At 40.1% G+C, this 23,889-nt stretch overlaps 1 protein-coding gene across 16 annotated transcripts in view; it reads right to left on the bottom strand.

Moving 5' to 3' along the window:
* The window catches only part of MCF2L2 (MCF.2 cell line derived transforming sequence-like 2), a 187,689-nt gene that overhangs the window by 46,996 nt on the left and 116,804 nt on the right, over window positions 1-23,889 (bottom strand). For all 16 annotated transcript variants that reach the window (XM_069792609.1, XM_069792620.1, XM_069792607.1 and 13 more), the window contains exons 16-17: window positions 2,360-2,426; window positions 1,059-1,174 (exon numbers count right to left, since the gene is read on the bottom strand). In XM_069792609.1, the coding sequence (XP_069648710.1) occupies window positions 1,059-1,174; window positions 2,360-2,426 (183 nt within the window). The remainder of the gene's footprint in view (window positions 1-1,058; window positions 1,175-2,359; window positions 2,427-23,889) is intronic.

Below are 23,889 nucleotides of genomic sequence, written 5' to 3'. Positions count from 1 at the left end.
CTCGCACTGTGTGCTAGTTTCTGTGTAAATCCAGCTGAAAGCCTACATTTTTGTAGTAAGAGGATTCCATGGGGAAGGTAACAATTCTGACACACAAAGAAAAACATTACGTATATATTTTAGAAAAATGGGACGTGGTTCACAGATGATTGCCTGAATCACCAATATTATGTTTTCATCTGCTCACAAGCATCTGATACCTCTGGTTCCTCTGGCTGTTGAGATTTGTTTCCAATATGAAGCCCAAATACCTGCTTCCCATTTGGTTATGAGGATTTTTCAGAACAGCTAGAAAAGACAGAAAAGGTCTGTCACATGCAGTTGCTTGATCAGCAAGCAGTGAAAATATGGGATATAGCCAAAGGCTTCTGCAGTGGCAGTCAATGCATTAAGCCTTTAGAGAAAGAAAGACCAGGCTTGCAAAGGGAGGGGAATGTCATTCTCCAAATGGAAGACACATTCTTTCAAAATAATACATAAACTGAAAAGAATTTTTCTACTGTGTATCAACTACTCTGGCATAATATTTAAACTTGCAAAAGAGGGACTTTTTATTTATTTTGTTCAACTGTTTGTTACATCTTATGGGCCATTATTATCCAAAAGAAAGTTTTATGATCATGTGAAGGATGAAATTCCTTAAGAAAAGTGCTATCAAATATATCATGTCTTCTGATGTGATAACAGAAATATAGGACAAATAAGCTGAACACTAAGAAAACTTCCTCACAGAGGAGTTTTGCCAGAGAGAGAATATCGGCATTTAGTCCTGTGACATCTACCAGTGTACCAAGAGAGGTGGTAAAATAGTCGCCATTAGGGACATTCAAAATGGATAATGCCAGGGGAAATCTCAAGTAAATGCACAAAAGGGTATAATCTTTCACAAAAAAGATTAAATAGATGACCTCAGAAGTCTTCTCCACACATGGGTTTTATAGAACACACAGAGGCAAGTGAGGATGACTTTTCCTGCCTGCATATGTGCGAGCATGACAAAGCACCCCACATAAAAGGAGTAGAAATGACAGTAGCACCCGAGGGCGCAGGCCACGTGCCTGTTGTGGAATTCGTAGATTTCTGGGAGGTTCCCAAAAAGAATTTCCTTCTTGTTCTGGAGTGCAGATGGAATCAGATGTACTAAATTGGGATTGTCCATTTCTGAAGCATATCCCTGCAGAGAAGAGTGGAAAATAAAACCAGCCTGTTTTTACCAGGGAAGAAGTACTGTGTCTGAGACACTGAAAAGCCCCAAAGTCTATGTGCTTTTTGTTCTCAACAGAGCTTATAAAGGCTTCTCCTATGCCGGCTTCATTGTTGCTCCCGCGAATTTCTGATGCTTCTAATTTTCCCCAGAGCTTTTACCCCTGATAGCTGTGCAAACACATTTTTAACCACAAATGGACAGATTACTGGATTAACAAAAAAGATGAAATGATGTCCCTAGGATTCAAAAGCCATTTTGGTCGTGTAGGGATGGAAACTGCTAAGTTTGACAGACACATATCTTTCTGCTACACTGCTTCACTGCAAAAGGGTAATTTTGGATTTATTTGTTGGACTGTGGTATTTGGCTTGATTATTCGGTTGTTTCTTGTAGAAACTGGATTGTGTTTCTTCAATAAAAACTTTGAGAGAAGAACATTCTGAGTGCAGAATTTAAACGCAAAAGTAATATATCAATTCTCAGAGCTGTCAGCTCCCACAGATCAAATCCAATAAAGAAGCAATCACATGGTTGCAAAAAGAAACTACCCAGTCCTTCAAGTCCCACCCAAATACAAGCATGATTGAGCCCTACTCAGCCTCCATCCTCCCACAGACTAGAGACCCCAGACTCCGCACACACAGAGTATGCTGGTATCCTATGAGTTTCAAAAGCTCAAGAGTTATATTTGCGGTGTAAGCAGCTCTTTTCTGTGTTCAGACACTGCATGGGACTATAAACAAGAGGAGGAAGAGGGCCTTCTTTTTTCTCAATCATTTTCCAAACTTACATTCACAGAAATTTAGTGTCTGTTCCCATGGAAATCAAGGGTGCTGTTTCTGAAGCCTGTTGATGATATTTTGAAAAGGCACATTATTAACTATTCCTCTGTCCCTAACTTTGAGAACCATGCAACATTTATCATTCTGTGGGCTGGGATCAGAAAATGTGCCTCTTCCTTTAAGCCCTGAGGAAAGATGTTCAAAACATCCTTCTCGTTTTTCATCTCCAAGGCTGAGCTATCTTGCTAACAGAGCCTGTGTATTCTAAACACTAAGTGGGAGGTGAGAGTGCTCAGCCCATGAAGGATGTGCACCTGCAGTGATGACTTAGAGGTTAAGCACCAGAAGTCACTACAGAAGAATTTCTTACCTCTATTATACTTTGAAGTTCTTCTACATAAACCCGTTCTGTTTCTATCAGCTCATTGATTATGTGGCTAAAAAAGAAGAAAGGTGGAAAGTTATAGTGTTTACCAACAGTTCAACAAAGCACACATGAAAGAAAAAATGTTTTTCCTTGTATATTCCTCTTTATGCCTCCAACTACATTAAAAAAACCCTCCTGTGGCATCTCCGAAGGTCATTTCTCCATACTTCAGTATTGTGCCTTGTTGATAAGCTTAAAAGTCCTGAACATCCCTTGAACTATTTTTTTTCAGCTCGTTTTAAACTTCATTTTGGTTGCTTCCATTATTTTTATACCTACGAATTTGAATAAAAAGATTTTAAATGCCCCAGAAGGCAAACAAAAAATATTTCCTCTTCTAATCATAACTAACAATACTCAATAAAAGGGGTTTATATTTCCCAAGGCTATGTTACATTTCTGTTTTACTTTCTCTTATGTAATAAACAAAATTGGTGATCAGGCTTCCTTTCTTTAATACATTGTGAAAACGGGCAACAGGATGATGTCAGAAGTCTGAAAACATGAAAGTAAATTAGAATAAAATATTTATACAATATTTTGGACTTTTCATTTCTAATACTAGTTCAATGCTTCTAGGTAACTTGGAGACATGTATCTTGAAGATGCCTGATTTATTTCACAGAAATATGAATGTAACCAATTCACTTTTGGACAAATAACTAATTAGATTTTAAAATAAAATTGCATTAAATTCCTCAACTTTTTTCATGCATGAGTTGTCCCATATTCTCAAGAAGATGTTCTCTTTAATATTCTTATGCACTAAGTTTTCAGGATAGCTCTTCCAGAGCTTTGAGCAGTTTGTCCAAGTAGAAAAGGACTAATGCCTATTATTCCTTTCCTGGTCCATGCTTCACAAGAGTCTGTAACCACACAGCTACATCAAGCAAAAACACATCAACAGAAGGACACTAGGAAGTAACGTCTAGAGAAACTGGAGTATGGCCAGTCATAAGCAGCACACAACCTGAGGCTAGTAGAAGTGTAGGTAACTATTGGCATCAATACCGGCACATGCATTTGTCCCATATCTCCCTGTACATATGTTAGGGTAAGGATGAAATTGGTGGTGGGTAGAAAGAAGAAAAATATCTTATGCTTGGAGACCCTTCTACCTCAGGAGCTACCTGCCACTTTACACATACAATCAGTAGCATTAATCCCAGGTTTTCCCCTAGAAATGTACTTGTCCAGCATGCCATTGACCAGCCAAAGACATGATGGTGTGTCTGGAAGGTAACCTCCAGAGTAGATGCTACAGGAACCATGGCGGTTTTTTTGCAAAAATACAGATTTCTGCTATTTTGGTAAAAAGCTCTCCAAGAGACTGGAGGAGATAGAAATCTGCTCCTCTGCTGCCTAGTGCCAGAAGCTTGAAGCCTCTCAAGGCTGCTTTCTACAGGAAAATATAGAGACAGGAAAGTGACTTCTATCACTCCTGCTGGGAAGTTTGTTCTATGTCTGGTTACCTGGTTTTTATATATCATACAACAGTCACGTAATCAGCCAGACCCCATTAGCCCTTTATATCATGAACCACATTTACACTGTTGCATCCACTGTGAGGGGATTTTGTCATCCTCTGTGCTTTTTAGGATGTCCTTTTTGAGATTAATAAATCAAACGCACTTCTGATAAAGCCTCCTTTAAATGGTATGGCCAGGCATTTGAAAGTAAAATACTCACATTTCAGGCAGCTTGAAATGCAAAAGCACTGACCGAAACCTTACTTGGTTACTAAAATAGATTCATTGATTTGCTTCAGATTTACCCACTCTTTTTCAAGGCAATATGTTTTTGCAGGCTAGGTGGGGACCACTTACTCTGGTCTTGGAGGCTATTACTGCTTTATGGACCACTGCTTGAGAAACATTATAAATACTGAGAAGACTAGACCTTACCTTCAACTGGCCCATAATGTTTCAAATTTTGTTATAAAATAACTAGGATTTCATAGGTATCTTGCCTTAATGCCTTAAGTAAAGACAAAATTGCAGAGTGTCTATCACAAGGTAGGGAAATGGGTCAGAGCTGTACGCTGTATGCTCCAGGAGTCCTGACTCCAATTAGTTAACTCCACATTGATCTCAAACTGAAATATTTATGCACAGGAAAGCTGCATCTAGCAATAGGGAAAAAATGATCTCACCCTTCATGACTGAGCAATACTATTGAGTGAACACGGGTGCAAAGGGATTCTGCAGTACTATGCATGATCTCATAAAGCCAAGCCGTGTTGGACTCTAACCCATGTAAAAGCTCCATCCACGTTTCCCTGAATTTGCACACCTTTGAGCTGGAAAATATGTTTGGGATATGCTCAGAGAACTAGATTACTCCTCACAAGATAGAGATATATGCTACTTTGATGCACCTTCATGAGAATTGCACAGTCAATGGCAAAAATGTCCAAAACATTATTTTACAAACATTAGCACTTGCTTTTACAGCTGACTGAAAGAAATAAAACTTTTATGGTTAAATATGCCTTTCCTTTTAACAGCTATTGAAGTTACTGCACAGACCAGATGCAAAGGGGGACAAGCAGATTGCTACTGTTCTAGCATCACTATCACGGGCAATGCTGCAAAGAAATCATGAGGACAATGCACAACTTGTTTCTGGAGTCAAAAACGCAGGCTGGCTATAAACTGAACTAACATACCTCATCAAGCTCAAGCCACTAATGGTTATTGAGCTACAACACAAACTCTAGTGGCAGAAACTTGTTGAATCAGACAGGTGTTTGGTGGTCACTATCTAATTCAAACTAAGCAGTTCAAATTTTATTTGTCACTCTGGCTATCAGCTTCAGTAGAGAAAAGTGGAGATTCAGTTGTCCAGGTAGGCAGCTAATAGCAGATAAAATAAAACAGACACATGCAAGTATAACTTCCTCTGCAAACTTCATATTTGCATTGGCACAACAGTGTGGCCATAGAAACTGTGCATACATCCTACCTGTGTACACAGCTATGGTCTTTGCAATGATACACAGACTATTTTAACTTTTAGCACTCTTCAGAGCCAAAGCATGGTTATATTCTTGGTTCCCTTGGTAGACCTAAGAACTACTGCTCCACACTTACTTCATGCATTGGAGAACAGGTTTGACACTGTTTGAAAAGGTTGTTCCATCAGTTATAAGTTTTGAAATACCATCTTTAACTTCAGTTCTAACCTAAATTTATCTTAAGGAAACCTCAAATTCTGTTTATTATTTCTGTTCTCCAGATCCAGAAGACCTAAAATTTCATGTTGCAGCAATTGAAACTTCATGAGGTTTATTTAATGCTCACAATTCACATTTCCAAAGAGCTGGTGCATTGTTTAAAAAAACACAACAGAGCAGGTGTGACATAGTCACCACAGAAACTTAATGTTTTTAAGTTTTAAATTAATCTTTGATTTTAAGTTCATCTTACTGTTGAAAGATGCTTATTTACCTGGAAATAAGACATAGATCTTTCAGATGTTATTTAGTCTGTTAGCTAACAGATTACATCAGGACTGACTCTGAAGCAAACCCAACCCTTAGCTAACAATTATACCTGAAACGCAAATTATTAGTCCATAGGTTTCCTAGTAACTGTCATAAACAAACAACAGTGTGGTGCCTGTCAAAAGCGCAACTGAATGTAATCCAATAAGTAGAACAGAGGCCTTTAGGATATTTTACTATCCAGCTTTCTATGAAAGATGAAGCAAAAATGAATTCTTTTAATCTTTTCTGAATCCTGGTTTAACATAGAGTACCAGCTCTTGAATCCCCATTTTAAGAAACCTGGTTTTTTAATTGATTTACTAATCCTAATTTTGTTTGGAAACTTTGTCCATTCAGAGCATTAAAAAAAAAAAAAAAATCATGTATGAGGAATGTTTTATTAGAGGAAGTTCTGTGGGACTCCTAAGATACTGCTATTGTAGTTATGGGGTTATCATAAAATCTAACACAATTCTTTAAGAAGATTTGATTTTATTATTTAACTTATTTCTGTATGTAAACTTATATTAAGAGCAAATGCCTTAGCTTTTTAAGTGTTACGAAAAACTTGTTTAACTAATCCTTTCACTGCTTGTAAAGGTGGTGCTAACCATTTTATCATCTCAGTTTCAATGACAATGAAACGGAGACAAAACCATGATGGTATTCCTCCAGCTCCTGGTTAGAGTTCAAGAGCTTCATATCTCTAAACCATGAGTCTGTACATAAAGGATAATCATTTTCCAATACTTCTCCACAGTGAGAGAGCAGGATTTGCTGCCTAAATAAGACCTTCGCTGCTCAGGGGTTTGGGGGAGGGGGGTGTTGTTGTTGGTTTTTTGTTTTTAACTTTAGTCTTTTACCACCCACAAATTGTGTCCACGTGAAAAAAGAGGAATTTGACCAAACATCCAGCATTCTGTCAGACTCAGCACACATGCTTTAGAGCTGTTTTTACACTTGCCTCTTAGTACCCATGGCCAAGTACATCTCTGGGATTTCCTACTTGGAACACAGGAGCTGTATGCTTAAGCCTCCCACTGTCCCCAAAGCAGAATACCTCTCATGCTTCTGCAAATTGCTGGTGGGTGCAAATTCTATTCCCAAGGCTGCCACTGGTTGGAAGTGTTGCATGATATAATCCATCCATCTCTATCTGTAACCATCCCACAGTCTCCAGATGTTATTTTATATCATTACAACACTATTCTTCTGAAAGTGTTATTCTGTATTTCTTTCTCTAACAGGGTTGGTGCTACAGCAGCCACCAGGAACACTCAGCACAAACCCATCAGAAAAGAGCCTTCCTTAGCTCCAGCGCTCCCAGAGTAACTTACCTGAATTGCTCTCCAAATAATAACCATAGCAGCAAAATCTCAAACATTAAAGGTTGTTGTACATTAATCACTCTCTTGTCAAACTGTTAACAATATAAAGCTGTGCACTTGGTCGAGGACCTTCCACAGACCTTAGAATTGCCCTGACAAAGATGCAATTTAAGAACAGTAAATTAAAAAGCTACATAAGTGTGTCTTGTTGCTGTGGAGGAAAGCATTAAGAGGGTATAAAGGAGATACTTTTATGCTCACTGTGTGAGCATGCTAGGTTGGTAAATGATGAAGTAGGGAGCTCACTATATGGCACAAGGGATTTAATGGCATTTGAGATAGTCTAATGGCCTAGAAAACCAGTAGTGACATCATCTGATTCACATCAAGCCATGAGGGGTGAAATGTGAAATGGTCATCTCTTCCAGGATGTCATGGGGCAGGAAGGGTAACTCAGCATGCATCTGCTGCGAGTATCAAGTTTAAGGAAAATATGATGCAGCAATTGACAGGACTATTGTCACAGGTGGTTCTTCCAACTCCCTTTTTCCCTTGTATGGTCTCAGCAAGGATGACTAGGTTAGAAGTCATTTTCTGGTGACCAGCCTCATCATAAATCCTCTTTACATTGTCCAACATTTGGACAAAGCTAATACTGCAAATGCAAACATACATTGTTTCTAAAAGCAAAAGGACATTGGTCCGTAGATAAGAAATTAAGACAAATGCAACTAATCCATTGTCTTTCTAACTGCTAAGAAGAAAGTACAGGCACCAGGGTTCACCCTAATGTTTCTGTCAATAATATCAGAAATTAAACAAAAGGTGAAACAGTGAAGGAACAAAAAAGCATATCAGAAAAATTAAGAACATAAGCTAATCAATGGCAGAGCAGAGATACGGGCCCTTACTGTAGTTAGAGTTTTAAACTTAGCTCACAGTTCATTCAGTGTCTCTCTTTTTTCTGTGTCCATGTCCAAACTACATAGCAAAGTTTCATGCAGATTTCTATCAGCTTCAGAGGGCTTTTCTGCAGCCTCCAGTGCTGCCACACACCTTCCTCACTAGCCTAAACCAGGGACTGGTCTCTTGGAGGACGCAGCAGATGCAACACTGATGTATCTGCCACCCCACCTGCTTTTGTATTTGCTTTCCCCTTCACAGAGAAACATGAAGAAAGGAGATGGAGCCAGGAGAGACCACTTGAAATCTTGCCCTTGGTGCTAAGGGACTGTTCATGGTTTGGCCAGTAAGTATGAGAACTTGCATCCTATAAACACACTTGTTGCAGTTGGCTGTGTGTGAGAGGATTCGGAGGTAATTTCCAAATAGAAGCAGCTCGCAGCCTTGACTTTGGACTCAGCGTTGTGATTACAGGAAAGACCCAAATAGTCCCCTTGGTGACTGGAAACTGGAGAAAAAACAGGTGGAACTGGGTTGTGTGAGGTAAAGAAGAGGGGAGATCTTCCACACTCCATTGTTCTTTCATTTCAGAGACATTTACAAAAGTATGTGGTTTGGATGGCAGCACTCCAAAGACAACAAAACTGAATTGGCTGAAGTTTATGGGCAGCTCTCACAAGGATAGTTCCTCGCCAAGATCATTGCCAAGTAAGCAGGTCATCTCAACACAGATGGTGAAGGATTAGGCATCTGACCTGAAGGTCTAAGGTTTCCACGGAGTCCGAGAAATCTGTAAGATCCTACCTGTAGGCATCCTTGTTGCCAGTAAACCTTAATTCCACTGGAGTATACTTGCTCCTTCCCCAAAGAAAGAGAGACTCAACAAATCAGAAGAGTTCCAAAGGTGGAATATTCTGGTCCCAATAATACCTGACCCACTAGCTTTCCTGGTGTGGAAACAGTGACGTGAAACACTGCTCAGGAAAGCAAGGCCAGCTTTCCCTCTGTGGAGGGAGTTTATTATGTGTCCTAGCAGAGAGGGCTCAGCCACCAGTAACCTGGCAAAGCACTCTGTATGGCAGAGCCTTTGCAGCTACCGTAACTTGGCAGAATTAGGATGTGGCTGTGGCAGGAAGAGATCACACACAGACCCACTGATGTGATGTTGTCAGATGTTCCTCCAGCAAAGGAAACTTCTTGTTATGGGAAACAGTTAAAGTGCATGAACTAGCTCACATTTCTTTGAATTATTGATCTGGGTTTCTCATGAAACATCATGGCCTTCATTACTACTAAGACCACATTTCCCACAGGTGTGATTTCACATCAGTTCGCTTTGGGCAGATTATTCTTGCTTTGGCAACCATGGCATCCTGTAGCCCTGCAGCACTACTGAGATTATCGCACACTGAGCCACTTTCTGCCACTCCTGGCTTTGAGAGGCATTGCAGTGCCAGCACAATAAGGGTGATAAGAAAGGAGAAAGTAATAGGAAAACTATTTCTGCTTTGTCATTAGTGCTCTCTCTGACCACTGGCAGGTTAGTCATGCCATGCTGAAGTGAAGTAAAAAAATGACTGCATAAAGGATTCTCTCCAACAGGGGTGAGAATGTAGGAGCTGCAAAGGACAGCAAAGCATCAGGAAGAGACTTGGTTTTAGCCAATGTCGTAAGTGAAACCTTGAAACTGAGGTAAATGCTGGTATTAATTAGCACCCTTCACTTGTAGTGGTGCATTTCTCTATCTTGTCACTGCCTGTGCTGACATTTAGACCAAATGTAGCTATTTATATTCCTTTGGACTGTGCAAATAGCAGCTAGCAATCTTGCTAACCAAGTATAAACTAATCCTGCTCTGCATTGCCTTATTGCAACAAAACTTTGTCAATAGGTATTTGTATGAGCTGGCTTCTTCTGGTAACTGAGAGCACACTACCAGGAAGGTCCTTACCACAGTGACCATCAAGAAGACTTGTACCAGCCCATTATATATTAATAACTCTTCCTCCTTCCTTCTTCCTTAATAAGAGAAAAAAAGGAAACATAATTGAATGGCTGGCCAAGCTCCCCAGGTGTGTCAGGTCATGCAACCCCATGCAGCGCTACAGGCTTGCGGAAGAGTGGCTGGAAAGCTGCCCAGCGGAAAAGGACCTGGGGGTGTTGGTCAACAGCTGGCTGAATATAAGCCAGCAGTGTGCCCAGGTGGCCAAGAAGGCCAACAGCATCCTGGCCTGTATCAGAAATAGTGTGGCCAGCAGGAGCAGGGAGGTGATTGTTCCCCTGTACTCGGCACTGGTGAGGTCGCACCTCGAGTCCTGTGTTCAGTTTTGGGCCCCTCACTACAAGAAAGACATTGAGGTCCTGGAACATGTCCAGAGAAGGGCAACGAAGCTGGTGAAGGGTCTGGAGCACAAGTCTTATGAGGAGCGGCTGAGGGAACTGGGGCTGTTTAGTCTGGAGAAAAGGAGGCTGAGGGGAGACCTTCTCGCTCTCTACAACTACCTGAAAGGAGGGTGTAGTGAGGTGGGGGTCGGTCTCTTCTATCAAGTAACAAGAGGAAATGGCCTCAAGTTGCACCAGGGGAGGTTTAGATTGGCTATTAGGAAAAATTTCTTCACTGAAAGGGTTGCCAAGCATTGGAATAGGCTGCACAGGGAAGTGGTTGAGTCACCATCCCTGGAGGTATTTAGAAGACCTGTAGATGTGGCACTTAGGGACATGGTGGACTTGGCAGTGCTAGGTTAATGGTTGGACTCGATGATGTTAAAGGTCTTTTCCAACCTAAATGAGTCCATGATTCTATTCTATGGTTATGCAGGTCTGTATCACAATAATTCTGGCAGGAGCAGTGTCAAATGGTTTCTCTGCTGTGATATGTGCTACCTTAAAAACCCGTGTCAAATATAATGAAGCACTAAGCAGAAATAATAACTAGAGACTACCACAACCTATTAATATCTCCTCTGGCTAAATCTCAATGGCTTTTTGCTCATACAGTTACTATTTGTGCATCCTGCTCAGATGGCAACATAGAACTAATTCAGGATTTTTGTTTCCGTAGCTGTGCTTCTTTTCTAACAAACTCATTGGCTCACTCCCATTCACAGATCTTCTTTCTATGCCAGGATTTGCTATCACAGGTGCCTGTCCTTATAAGAAGTCTTCCCAGAAGAAGAATTGGAGCCATCAAATAGAATTAAACCAGTGACCTTTTCTGAAAAAAAACCAACCAAACAAACCAAAAACAAACAAAAAAACCCACAAAAAAACCCTACCCATAAATCATAATTGGTGCTCCAAAATTATTACACTACAGAAAACCTGTCTGCATGACTGATGTGGAGCCAGCAAAAGTGGCACTCGCACATGGGTACTCCATATCTGTCTTGCAAAAATGCATGGTGCCTGGAAGATGAAAATTTAATATTTTCAACAGCTGAAACAGCAGAATACCAGTGCGCAAGAGCAAAATGTTCAGCTGAATCTTGGAAAAATGCATGGTGCCTGGAAGATGAAAAGTTAATATTTTCAACAGCTGAAATAGCAGAATACCAGTGTGCAAGAGCAAAATGCTCAGCTGAATTTATTAAATTAATAAAAATAAAATAAACATCACTTTTATAAATATATCTAATTTAGATAGAGATCTACTTAAATTGAAAATACTGGCTCTTTTAACACCTGAGGCTTCAAAAACAAGAGAAAGGACTGAACAGAACTTTGTGCAGTGCAACAGATACATATACTTAGAATAAACATCAACATTGGATAGAGTTGGACATAAGAGATGTGAGTGAAAAATTTACTGGCCTGCAAAAATGAGTACAGTGGTAAAGACCTTCTTGGCCCAGCACTCTGGCTAGTCTTAAGTGTTGTCAAATTTCTATTTCTGAATGTAAATAAAATATAACAAAATTACATTTTTTGCAATGGTATCTCCTTTGTAGGTAGTAAATGGTGAAAATCTCACTGTCTTGGTGTAAATAGAACAAGCAATAAATAGCACATCCAGTTTTGAATTAGAAATTGCTACAATAAATTCTAAGACTGGTCTAATCTTAAAATCTCAAAATGATCTCTGTGCTATGGAATCAAAAGAAATGACAGCATGTCAGCTGCTGCATAGAGGAAACTTCCATTCCACCTACATAATTGCTTTTAAGAGGAATTTTTTTTCATTTCTCACAGGGCTAAAAGTGCCTTTTCTACTTGAGAAGTATTCTCAGCTGAGCTTGTGCAACAGCTCAAGTGAAATTTAAGTAATGAGTCAGTTGCTGTACTTTACTTCCTAAAGTGGAATGAAAGATCATTCTGGACATAAGAACATTTGTTTGAATGGAACTTTATATTTGTTAGTTAATACAGAAAACATTTCTGAATTCTCTGACACATATTCCTTTTTTTTTTTTTTTTTTAATGAAAGAGAGCAATCCTTGAAAGAACAATGATTGTTCTTAAAGTACATTTCATGGCTGCAACTAACTAACTTTGAGAAGCATAAGGGATTTAGGTTGTACGCTCCGTCTCATCTGGAAATTAGTGTCCCTTAGTGAAGATATTGTAATTGCCTGCCTAGGTGATTCTATTCTGCTGCAACATCAAATGGATTTGCTCAAATTATTATGGAAGTTCTGAGCAGAAGGACTGTATCTTTGTTAGAAATATATTGCACCACCTAAGTCACCATTTATAATATTTTGCTTGTTCTGAAATGATCTGTTCTCTTCATATATAAGGAATTGTCCCACATTCATTGTTCCCAAAACAAATGACCTTGGGGAAATATTTTTATATATCTTAATTAGTTGACCTACATTATAGGAACCAGAACATAGTTGTTAATGGAGAGGCAAATTAATTAAGTCACCTACAGAGAGGAATAATATGAATAGAGGACTAAAAGTCAAGCAATAGCTGTTTCTCATCTCAGCTGTGCATGTACACTGAAATGATGCAGCTCTGTACAGAAATTTGAGCTAGCTTTAGACAATGTGGATGCTGCAGACTGGTCCTTACTGTAGGCCAAAATAACATGCCAAGAAGCTGAGTAAATATTTGTCAACTATCCGTATTTGTGAACTACCCATCAGGCCCACCTTGTGATTTTGGTCTTTTAACCTTGCAGCTGCACCATTTCTATTTCATGATAAAGATACATTTAGCTCTGTGATATTTCAGCATTGAGTAATCAATTAGCTAAAAGCAGGTGAATAATCTATAGATCAAATTTGCTACTAATGTAACTGCTAAGTGGTATTAGGCCATATTTTAGTAGATTGTAGTAGGTTGTTATCCATACAACCTACTACACACATACATGTTTGTAAAATGTCTGCATGTAACTGAGACATTGCAGGTTAACAGGCTGCTCCCATACTGTGGAGGCTTCCATGTAATTTCTTAGCACTGTTTGCTTGCTTGAGATTATGAGTATTTACATACCGGCCACAGAATTAACTTAATTACTCAAATTTCACTATTCTTCCTTAGAAATATTATCCAACCAAAAGCAAACATTCTGATTTCTTAGGGCCAGGGAGATCTAGTATAGCTGGATCTTTCATTTACTACAGGAAAGTATATTGCATAAAGGACTTAAAGTGAGGACAGGGGAGAAAGAAATAATTCTTCACTACACTTGCCTAAGAATGGATTTGATCTGCTAAACTGAAGTCATTATGGGTACTCAAGTTTACCAGCCAACAAAGGAAACTCACTGCTTTTTAAAATATAAAAATATAAATTCATACATATATGTATAAAAATTAAATTAATGTTATTAATATACTTATGTTGAGATTTACCCTCTTACTTGCTTCTAGCTAATAAAGACTAGAACATACAGTCACAGATTATATTCAAAAGGTAAGACCTCTAAAATAAAGCATTCCAGATTTTGCATGTCCTAGACTTGTGGGAAATTCAGAGAGTTCCCGTGTTCCGGAAGCCATTTCCTTCCTGGATGCTTTTTTCTTAAAAGTTGGAAATAGAGCAGGTGAAAGATCTCTAGATATGTAATAGTTTCTGGCTTTTGCAAAAACTATTTAACAGCTTTTTTCTGTGTTCACCCTGACTTTTAAAACAGAAACTACTTTCAGTTTACATGCAGTATATTTTTTCCATTCCTTTGTAGACATAATATCCAAATACCACTTGACCTCACTGAGCAAGAAATCTGATAAAGGCTGACAGTGCTGTGGATTTTCCCACACGGAGTGGTAAAGCATGATATTTGAAAAAGGGCTTTTTTAATAAAAGCAAAAGTTACAGTGGTAAAACCACAAAACTTTCAAACAGACAAGTGCAAAAAAATAAAACCCGAAGTAGGTTAAAGGAAGCTTAATGGGAAATATTTATACTGAGAATTCATGTTGACTACTACAGCTCAGGCTCCAAGTAAACCTAAAACATGCCCACAGCCTCTCTCCAAAATTCTGTGTAATCTCAGGTGGGTATCCTTGCTGAGCTGGTGTGACAGTGAAGGATCTAGGCACATGTGACTCCACTCCATACAGATTCCTACACCACCCCAATCTCTTACTCCAGAGCACCTGTGTTAGGTGATGAGACTAACATCTCTCATGCCTGTGGTACTCACTCATCCTGTCCCTGCAAGGACCTTTTGTGCCGTGCAGAGTCATTTTGGATTGGGATAGAGAAGCTGAACACGAAACTAGTGTTCACTTCATGCAATTGGCAACACAAATACTATCCTGAAGGGCTCACTGCTGGAGGAAGAGGAGGGCTCCAGTGGTTTTGATTCTCATAGCAGATCTGCTCTTGACAGCTTTGTTCTCCGAGATTTTGGAAGGCTGTTTAGGTAGAAGGAGGAATTAGTTTTATTATTAAAATTAATCATAATTGATTTTACAGGCAGCCCTGAGTTTATGTTGGAGAGGACAGACCAGAGAAGTGCATGTTGCACTTGGAAGGGAGGGGATGGATTTGGTGAAGATTCTTAGTTCCTGTGTGGGTTTGTATTTCAGTCTGAGATGTGACCCTAAGGAAACTCCATCCTGCAAAATCTGCTTCTCCCTGTAACAGGACACAGCATTGTCCCAGACTTAAAATCTACGGTCCTCCTGCCCGAGCTTTGGCAGATCTCTTGGATATACCCTGCTTTTAAATGTCCTCAAGAATCAGCATTCTGTGGGGCTTGGGGGAAATAAACCAGGTGTTAGTTACATGACAATGTGAATGGAACAGGGAAAGAAAATCCTGACAAGCTAAAATGGAATTCATGGGAGCAGCTGGAACACATATTCTGCTTTAGTTAACCTCTTCTTGGCAAATTTATATCAGTAAGTTAGTTGTGAACTGCCATGGCTGAGGAGCAAACACATCCTTTTTGTGTGTGTCATGCTTTCTCCACAGCGGTAATCTGGGGCAGAGGGGCAGGCAAGGATCATACATCCATACCATCTGCAGCTCCCACGCTCCAGCCAGCAGTGGCTGGGAACCACAGCTCTTGCCAACATCCATATCCATTTACTACGCTATACTTTGGACAACTCTCCCTACCACACCTCTGGAACGCAGCTTGCAGAATTTAGTCATAAACTTAGAGAAGGAAGGAGAGACACTCTCTGCTGGAAGATATTCCAAACTTAGAAAGCAGCTTTAGAGAACTGTAGGATATATTCCAGCTGGAGAATGTGTTCAAAGGGCCACTTTACAGAAGACTCTCATAATTGCAGATTGCAAGAAACTGGGAGGATATTACCCAGTATTTGAGTAACAGTATTACCCCTGTTTCTTACGTTTTTGTCTAAGCAGCTGCTAATGGCCAATGTCCAAGATAATACAATGGGACAGATAGATTTCTGGGCTCATCCAGGACTGCCATTCCTCTGCTTTTTTTCCCTGGAAGAATAGGAAGCTTGGTTTATCAGTCTCAGTGGCTGTTACAGGTCTTACACAAGCCTTGCCCACATGGGAAATGTCTAGTTTGCCACTTCAGCGTTTGTAGTTAGAATTGGGGCTGGGTGCAGTTGCAATGGTGACTGGAAGAGGTAAGAGCATGCCACGCCACGCAGAGCTATTACAGAGGTTGGAGCTCTTGGTGTCCTCTGCCCACGCAGTAAGTCTGGCCTGAGAGTACTAGTGGGGGAATCAGCACAGACAAACAGAACCTATACATTTTTTACCAAGAACAGCACGCTCACTGCCACGTTATTTAGGTCTAGTTCAGGTCAGACGCCATAAGACCGTCCATACTAGTTTGTCCAACATGGCTGTTAACCAGGCAACAGCATTTGAAGGCAGGTTTGCAGTAACTAGAAATGCAAATAAAGCATGTCGTGGTTTAATCCGGCAGGCTGCTGAACACCACGCAGCCACTCACTCACTCCTCACCCCTGCAGTGGGATGGGGGAGAGAACTGGGGGGTGGGGGGAAGTAAAATTTGTGGGTTGAGCTAAAGACAATTTAATAGGACAGAAAAGGAAGGGAAAATAATAATAATAATAATAATATAAAAAACAAGTGATGTACAATGCAATTGCTCACCACTTCCCACTAGAGGCTACAGAGAAAAATCAGCAACAGTGTATTGAATAATCTGGATAGGAATTGGAACTTTGCAGAGTCTGCAGTGGATCTGCTAGACACACAAGGGATACTATATAGAACAGCATTCCTGTTTAGACCCTTGTGAGGAAAGAATGTTCCTGCCGGATGAAAAAATGTAAGTGAATTTTCAGAAGTAAATACAGCATTCTAAACATGAATATGTCACAAATCTTCCAAACCTGTTATTATATTCCCAGTTAATGAGCAGCTTGTTAAATGCAGGAAGTCAAGCCAGTGGTGATTTACTGAAGAGTGCAATTGATAAATCACTGTTCCATTGCATCACTAGCTACACAGGACTGAGTGATTTCCCATCTGCTATGTCCTGTCTGCTACTGTCCTGCAAACCATGCAATTATTTAGGTCAGCCCAGTGTGGGTGCAAATCACTGACATCCTGATTAGGCAACATGGTGCGCTCTTTGTGCTGCTGTAAACGACAATGTGAAGTGCTCAGCACTCCTTCATAAGCTAACTGACATACAGGAGCTGCATGTTTTTAACTTCAGATCAGTTTAAAAACAGATTTAATTGGAACTGGCGTGAACATGTGTGGGGAAGACAGATATGCTTTGGCAGCTGTCTGGAGAATTTTATACCCTGAGAGGTGTGATTGCTCCTAGTTTGTTTCAGTGGTTTCTTAGCCTGGAGACTGTCACTGTCCTGCCCTTTAAAGAGAAAGCAGCACCATCTGAGGTGGTATAAAATCATACCAGTGCCTCTCCTTCTCTTTTCACATCCCATCAGCTTGGCAGTGATAACAGGGCTGAGTAACATCCTCTGCTCCTTGGTTTGTGCCTATGTTACCTGGGATTTCTAGGTGTCCTTCATGCAAGTACAAAGGCGAAGGACTGTCAACCTGCTATGTCATAGCAAAGCAAGTTTTTATGAAGAGGTGATACAGCTACAGTTAGGGAAGAAACAAACATAGGAGCCTGCAGGCCCACAGGTGCTTCTTCAGACAAGATGCATCCCATCCCAGGCCAACACAAAGCAGCCTTTATTTGCATATGCTCTATAAACCCTGAGATGGATCAGGGCGTGGGAGAGAGCAGAAGATTAGTAAAGTCCTGGATAGGCATAGGAAGTAGCCATCCAATAGAGGATGCAGATTGCCCGCCATCGACTATGTACTTGCTAAATTTCCAATGCTTTTCAAGTGGGGCACACATATTCCTGTGACACAGGGCAAGACAGAAGATACCTCTGATCCTAATCTCTCTATGTGCCTAAAACAAACCAACCATCCAGTATGTGCATGTGGCCAGCTGCATTCCAGGAGCCTGCCCAGAGCCAGCAGGCAGCAGAACAACTGCGTAGAAAACAAGTTGAGGAATTCCTAGAATTTCTGAAGAGTATTAAAATAACCTTAGTATCCAATAGCAAGCAGGTATGAGAGATAATAGCAGAAGTGGCTGCTTATCCCTCTTTGGTACTTGATTAAGTGCGAATTTTGTAAGAAAGCATGTGAATGTTGAGAGTATTTATTTCAGCTTTTCTCTACCTCCCAGATCTTTGGGAGCAAGGATACAAGGACTTCAGGAAGCCTCCAGAACACTAAATAAACCACTGTATTGTAACAATAAGATTTTTTATCTCCTGTTCATAATAATTTTCCCAGTCCCCAGAACTATTTGGATCTATAGTAGGAATATGTCTCCTCTTGCTAGTCTACACGCATTTCCATCAGCAGCAAGATCTCCCTACATGGCAGCATACACTTCACTTCAAAGATCTACCCAACCCTTTAGGCTGTAATTAGACTTGTAAGTGCTGGAGCCAATCTGCCCAACAGGGAAACTTCTCTGAAAACAAAGATTTTGGAAAGGTTGAAAGAGACGATGGTAAACAAGAAATGGCTAGTGGCTTCTTGAAATTTCTCCTGCTGACTGCTCTTTCATTAAGGCTGGTGAAAAAAAAAATTCTCTGTGCCTAACAATAAAGGCAAGAACACAGTTTCTCTTTTAAAATGTAGGCTTCAAGTTCTTCCCCTCTACCAGCTGAAAGTTTTCATGAGTCTAGACTGGAAAGACACACTGTTGGAGTTCTTACGAACTTATGTCTCAACCACTCACTAAAATCACCTTATCTCAACTGTAATAGAAGATTATATTATATTATATTATATTACATTGTGAAATTTATTACATCTTGCATTTACACACTGTAGGGAAGCGTTTGCAATGGATCTTATTTATGCTGTATAAAAGCAGAAACTCATTCCCCCTTTTGGGGTTGTTCAGTCTGGAAAAGAGAAAGCTCCAGGGAGACATTATTATGGCCTTTCAAAATATAAAGGGAGCTTATAAGAAAGAGACATTTATCAAGGCCTGTAGTGACAGGACACAGGGCAATGGTTTTAAACTGAAAGAGGGTAGATTTAGATTGGACATAAGGAAGAAATCTTTTATGATGAGGGTGGTGAGGCACTGGAACAGGTTGCCCAGAGAAGTTGTGGATGTCCCATTCCTGGAAGTATTCAAGGCCAGGTTGGATGGGGCTTTGAGCAACCTGGTCTAGTGAAAGATGTCCCTGCCCATGGTAGGGGGGTTGGACTAGGTGATCTTTGGTTCCTTTCCAACCCAAACCATTTTATGATTCTATGATTTATCTCTGCCTCCTCTAGAAACTCTGCATCTTTGGCCAACAGCTAATAAAATCAGGGATCTTAGCTCTTCTCTCCTACCATACACAGCTCTGATGATTACAACAAGCACTTGGACACCAAAGCTTTTAGCAGCACTCCCTGAGCTAGTAGTATTTTTCACACCAGTCCACACCTAAATTTAGCAATTCCCAGACCTAATGTCAGTGCAACTTTGCTAGTGCTGATTTAGAATAGGGCTCTGGCTCAATATTCTTATTCTCAAAATAGTTTCTAATTCTTCACCCAGGGCAGAAGTGCTATCCTGTTCTACCCACACAACCTGACAATTCAGTGATATACTTAGTTATTCCCATGTTCAGGGTGATGCACGTATTTATGAAGCTCCCCAGTCCTTGTTAGATCAGTAAGACTGAGGGTAGGCCTGACCCAGATATTAAGATACATGGAATTTAAAGGATTCTTAAATTTAAATCATACCCAAATCTGCAGCTGGAACCTGTCATTTAAGGGTGCAAACACCTTCAGGCATAGACCTGCAGGTTGCACACTCCAGGTTGAGTTTGCAAAGTGACAGCTGGCTGCTGCTGTGCAGAAGTGATGCCAGATGCTCCACGGATTTCCTCAGCAGGTAAAGCAAACTTTATGTGCACGTTCAGAGGATAAGCAATGACTTTGGACTGTGTACATGTTTGGAGACTGTATTGCATGTATACAGAAGTGCTCCATGCATATGCAATAGCCAGGGCCATCCCATATTCATAAACTGGACTCTCTTTCATTTAAGTCCCATAAATGATACCTCAGACTCCAAACCCTAGAGCTGGTCATTCATGAAGTTAATTCTATCTGAATATAAGCTCTAGGAGAGCTTACAGTCTCATGAGAATTTAATTCAGAAAGCAGGGATTATGCTGCTTACGTGACATGCCACATCTGAGTACAAAATCACCAATGCCTTGCAATTTTCCATCTTATTATTCAGTAGTGATAGACATGAATGAAAATTAGACACAAGTAACGCTACTGTAACTCCTGCCACTCCACACCTATTGCTTCAATATACATGCTGCTGTGCTTATAAGTGATCACTGTCAAGGCCATATTGACAACCCGTTGATAACATCAACACCATGTGCAAGATCTGGGGGGTCATCTCATGAAAAGAGTTAAGCTGTGGTCAGAAAGTCCAGAAAAACATGTCATACTTTTGTGTTTTCAAAGTGAAGCACTAACACTGACTAGCAAGGTCTCCCAGCCCTTGTTGCAAGGTGGACTAGAAAAATGATGGGTGAATCAGATCCAAAGCCAATCAACCAGAAAATACTCCAAATTTGCAGGAAATTCAGTTTCATATCTGATGGGGATCAATATCAACTGTTTGGATGCAGTTTCTTGATCAGTTTATCCACTCCATTACTGTGAAGGAATAAATATGCACCTCTGCATGCTCCCAGTCGCTCCATCCTGCCCGCTCCCTTGCATTTGACAGTGATTGTACACCAGCATGGACACTCAGATAAACTGGTGAGCAAGACAAGCTGACCCAACTCAAAACTAACCTCACAAAAAGAAAAATAGTCATACTAGTTGCACAGTTGCTAGCCCTGGACAAAGGATACAAAGGGACTACAGGGGATGGGAGTGGGGAGAGAAAAGAGGAAAGGACAGCAGCAGCAGCCCTAAATGAGCTTAGACTGATTGTGAAACCATCATCAGAATAGACCTATGAATCAGACTTCCTTTCATAAAATGATACCACAGAATATCTGACCAAATCAGCTCCCCATAATAATGTTTGAACATAAATTGCAAAATATCGCAGTAATGTAGTTAATGCATATAAGATACTAAGAAGTGCAGCAGTTAGGACTCCAGGAGCTTTGGTCAGTTTGCTACGATAAGATCTATACAGGCTGCCTACAGCCATTTGTGTAATTGAACTAGAAAGGGTTGCCCTCCTTGTGATTTTATCAAAAATGCCCAACTATTTCATATTTACAGTCTAAGCTCAGAGTCATGTGATTATGAAAGATCATCAGATTTCTCATACAAGACAACATCTCACGGATACACAGAAAGATTTGAAAATGCAAACTAAAAGGCCCTCAGAATATGATATAACAAGAGAACTACGATGGCCACCTGAAAGTAAAGGCAATGAGTCCAACGTTATGATTTTTGAATGGAGGGTGCTGGTTTGGCTTATCAAACAGAACTGTGCTTCTGGATTTAAAAATCGTTTTTCTATTGACTAAATACATCCTCCCATGAATCTTAGGCCCAGACTCTGTATACTGGGCTGCACTGGACAACGCAACAGTTAGGGCACACAGATGCTGTTTGATCATGCTAGTCCATCCTGTCGGAATGGGTCTACGTGATCAAGAAGGCAGCAAATTGGGCCACAGGCACCTACCACAACCCCTCTGAGAGCACCGTGCGACTTTGTCAGGGCTCCGCGTAGACTCAAAAGCTCAGAAGCATTAAATGACAGATGTCTGACCCTAACCTCCTTGTAAAATTACTTCATGGGTAAGAAGACTTCTGTGTTACTTTTTCTTTTCTAGAAAGGAATGGCTTTAGGGAAATTCCCTCCTACCTTCCTCTCCCACTGGGCAAGAATAGCTAAAAGGACGTTGCTCATACCAGGAGTAGAAACCAGTAACAGCAGAGCAACTTAACACAAATCTGCAGGAATTGGAATTCATTCTACAAAACTGTAACATCTAGGTATTTCTCCCTGTTCTGTTGAATCTTATCAACCCATTATTTATGCTGAAATAGGGCCTGAAGTCTCCAGCCAGAGGTGAGGCCAACTCTGCCAGATGGCTGTATGCATACAAGGAATCAGGTTGTCTAAAATCCCGTTCCTGCAAGCATGCGACTGTACTCTCCTGCATCAGTTCTCAAGCATCAGTCCTTATGCCAATAAACCACTTTGGTCTCTAAACACCTCCGGAGACCAAAGCCTGGGTGCACTGTAGTAGTGCATGACAGGGTGTGATTCACACACAGAGTGGGTGTTTCCTGGAGAAAAACATGTGTGAGGTGCTCTTTAGAATAGCAGGCTTTGTAAGTGCTGTTTCCTTTTTTATTGGTTTATTTATTCTTTATTTATTGGTATTTATACATTTATTTATCCTTTATTTATTGGTTTAGATATGCAACCTGTTATGCACCTCTGTCAGGGCTGAGGCCAAAGTGGACAAGATATCGCTGGGATGGAGTGTTAAAGATTTAATTTATAAACAAATAAGGGTGATGCCCTAAAAAAAACCTCCCTAACAATGTTACTGGGGAAAAGGAAGAGGTGGAGCTTTATTTCTAAGTAAGTTTTTATCTAAACGGAGGATCTGACCGTAACAGGATTTCAGTTTAAAAAAAAAAAAAAAAAGGAAAGAGAGAGAGACAAGTCCATTTTTTCTATTACTGGAAAATAAAATCCTTGAAGTGATACAGTTAGAAACTTTCTCACTGTAATTTCTGGTCAGAAGCAGGATGAAGTCTGCTTACTTCACTGACAGAGATGCCTTTTTTAAATTGGGGAGAATTCGGATCAACCAAGACAGGAAATTAGTGAGCACAAATGAAAGGTTGTTTATCCTCTGAGCAGATGGCACTTTTCAGGAGAGAAGTGGACACAACTGTAAGACAAACTCGGTCACACCAAACTAAGTCTATTTTTAGTGCTGATTAGAAGCAGTCGCTTTTGATCAACAATTTAAATACCTCTGACTTTGCTTTCTATGGACCTAGTTCTTAGAATCTTGTAATTATGTCTGAATTGTGTTTCCCTATACACACACCTTAAATTTTAAAGGTATCTCCTCATTTTGAAAATGTGACTCCTTGAAGCTGTATTTTCTGGAAACTGAGTTATCAAGACACAGATAACACAGAAATATATGGGGTTTAATTTTTAAATGTCTTTGGAACATTTGACTTTGGAAGGCTCCAAGTTCAGGCTTTTTCATGCTTCCGTTTGGCCAGCTCGCCTCCTACAACATTAAAAATATTAAGTTAAAACTGCATGCTTATAGTCAGATTTGGTTGAAGCATAAACATATAATGGTTTAGGGTTTTTTTACAGATAGTTGTGGAAGGAAGAATCCACCTGCTATTTTTTTTTCTCTCTGGTTTACCAACTTCAGCTGAAAATTAAACCAGGAAAAACTGGTATCACCAGCCAAGAAATTGGTGCTCTAGAGTTTTTAAAATATCTATCATTGATAATGTCTCATTCTGAAAGGGACTGTTTTATCACTGGTAAAATGCTCAAATGCGATGACACCTAAAAGAAAGAATGAAGAATAAAGCTATGAAAAAAAACCATCTCTGAACTAGGGAAGGAATCAGCAATTATCATTTTGGTACGAAAAATGAATGATGCTTTGTATATAAGGTTATTTCTACTGCTATTTAAACACTGCTTAGATAGCATGCCAAATTTACACAATGATCTACAAACTTTTCCTGCTAGGGTGAACTGCCAGTTGTAAAGAACTGTATTTTGTCTTACTGCAGAATCAGACTGACGAAGAGAAATCTGGGCAGGCTGCTATAAAGTGTTTAGTCAT

Source organism: Haliaeetus albicilla, chromosome 9 (genome assembly GCF_947461875.1).
Source record: "Haliaeetus albicilla chromosome 9, bHalAlb1.1, whole genome shotgun sequence".
In the NCBI taxonomy this organism is placed as follows: Eukaryota; Metazoa; Chordata; class Aves; order Accipitriformes; family Accipitridae; genus Haliaeetus; species Haliaeetus albicilla.
Note: the sequence above shows the minus strand (reverse complement) of the source record. Positions and strands in the feature narration are given on the sequence as shown.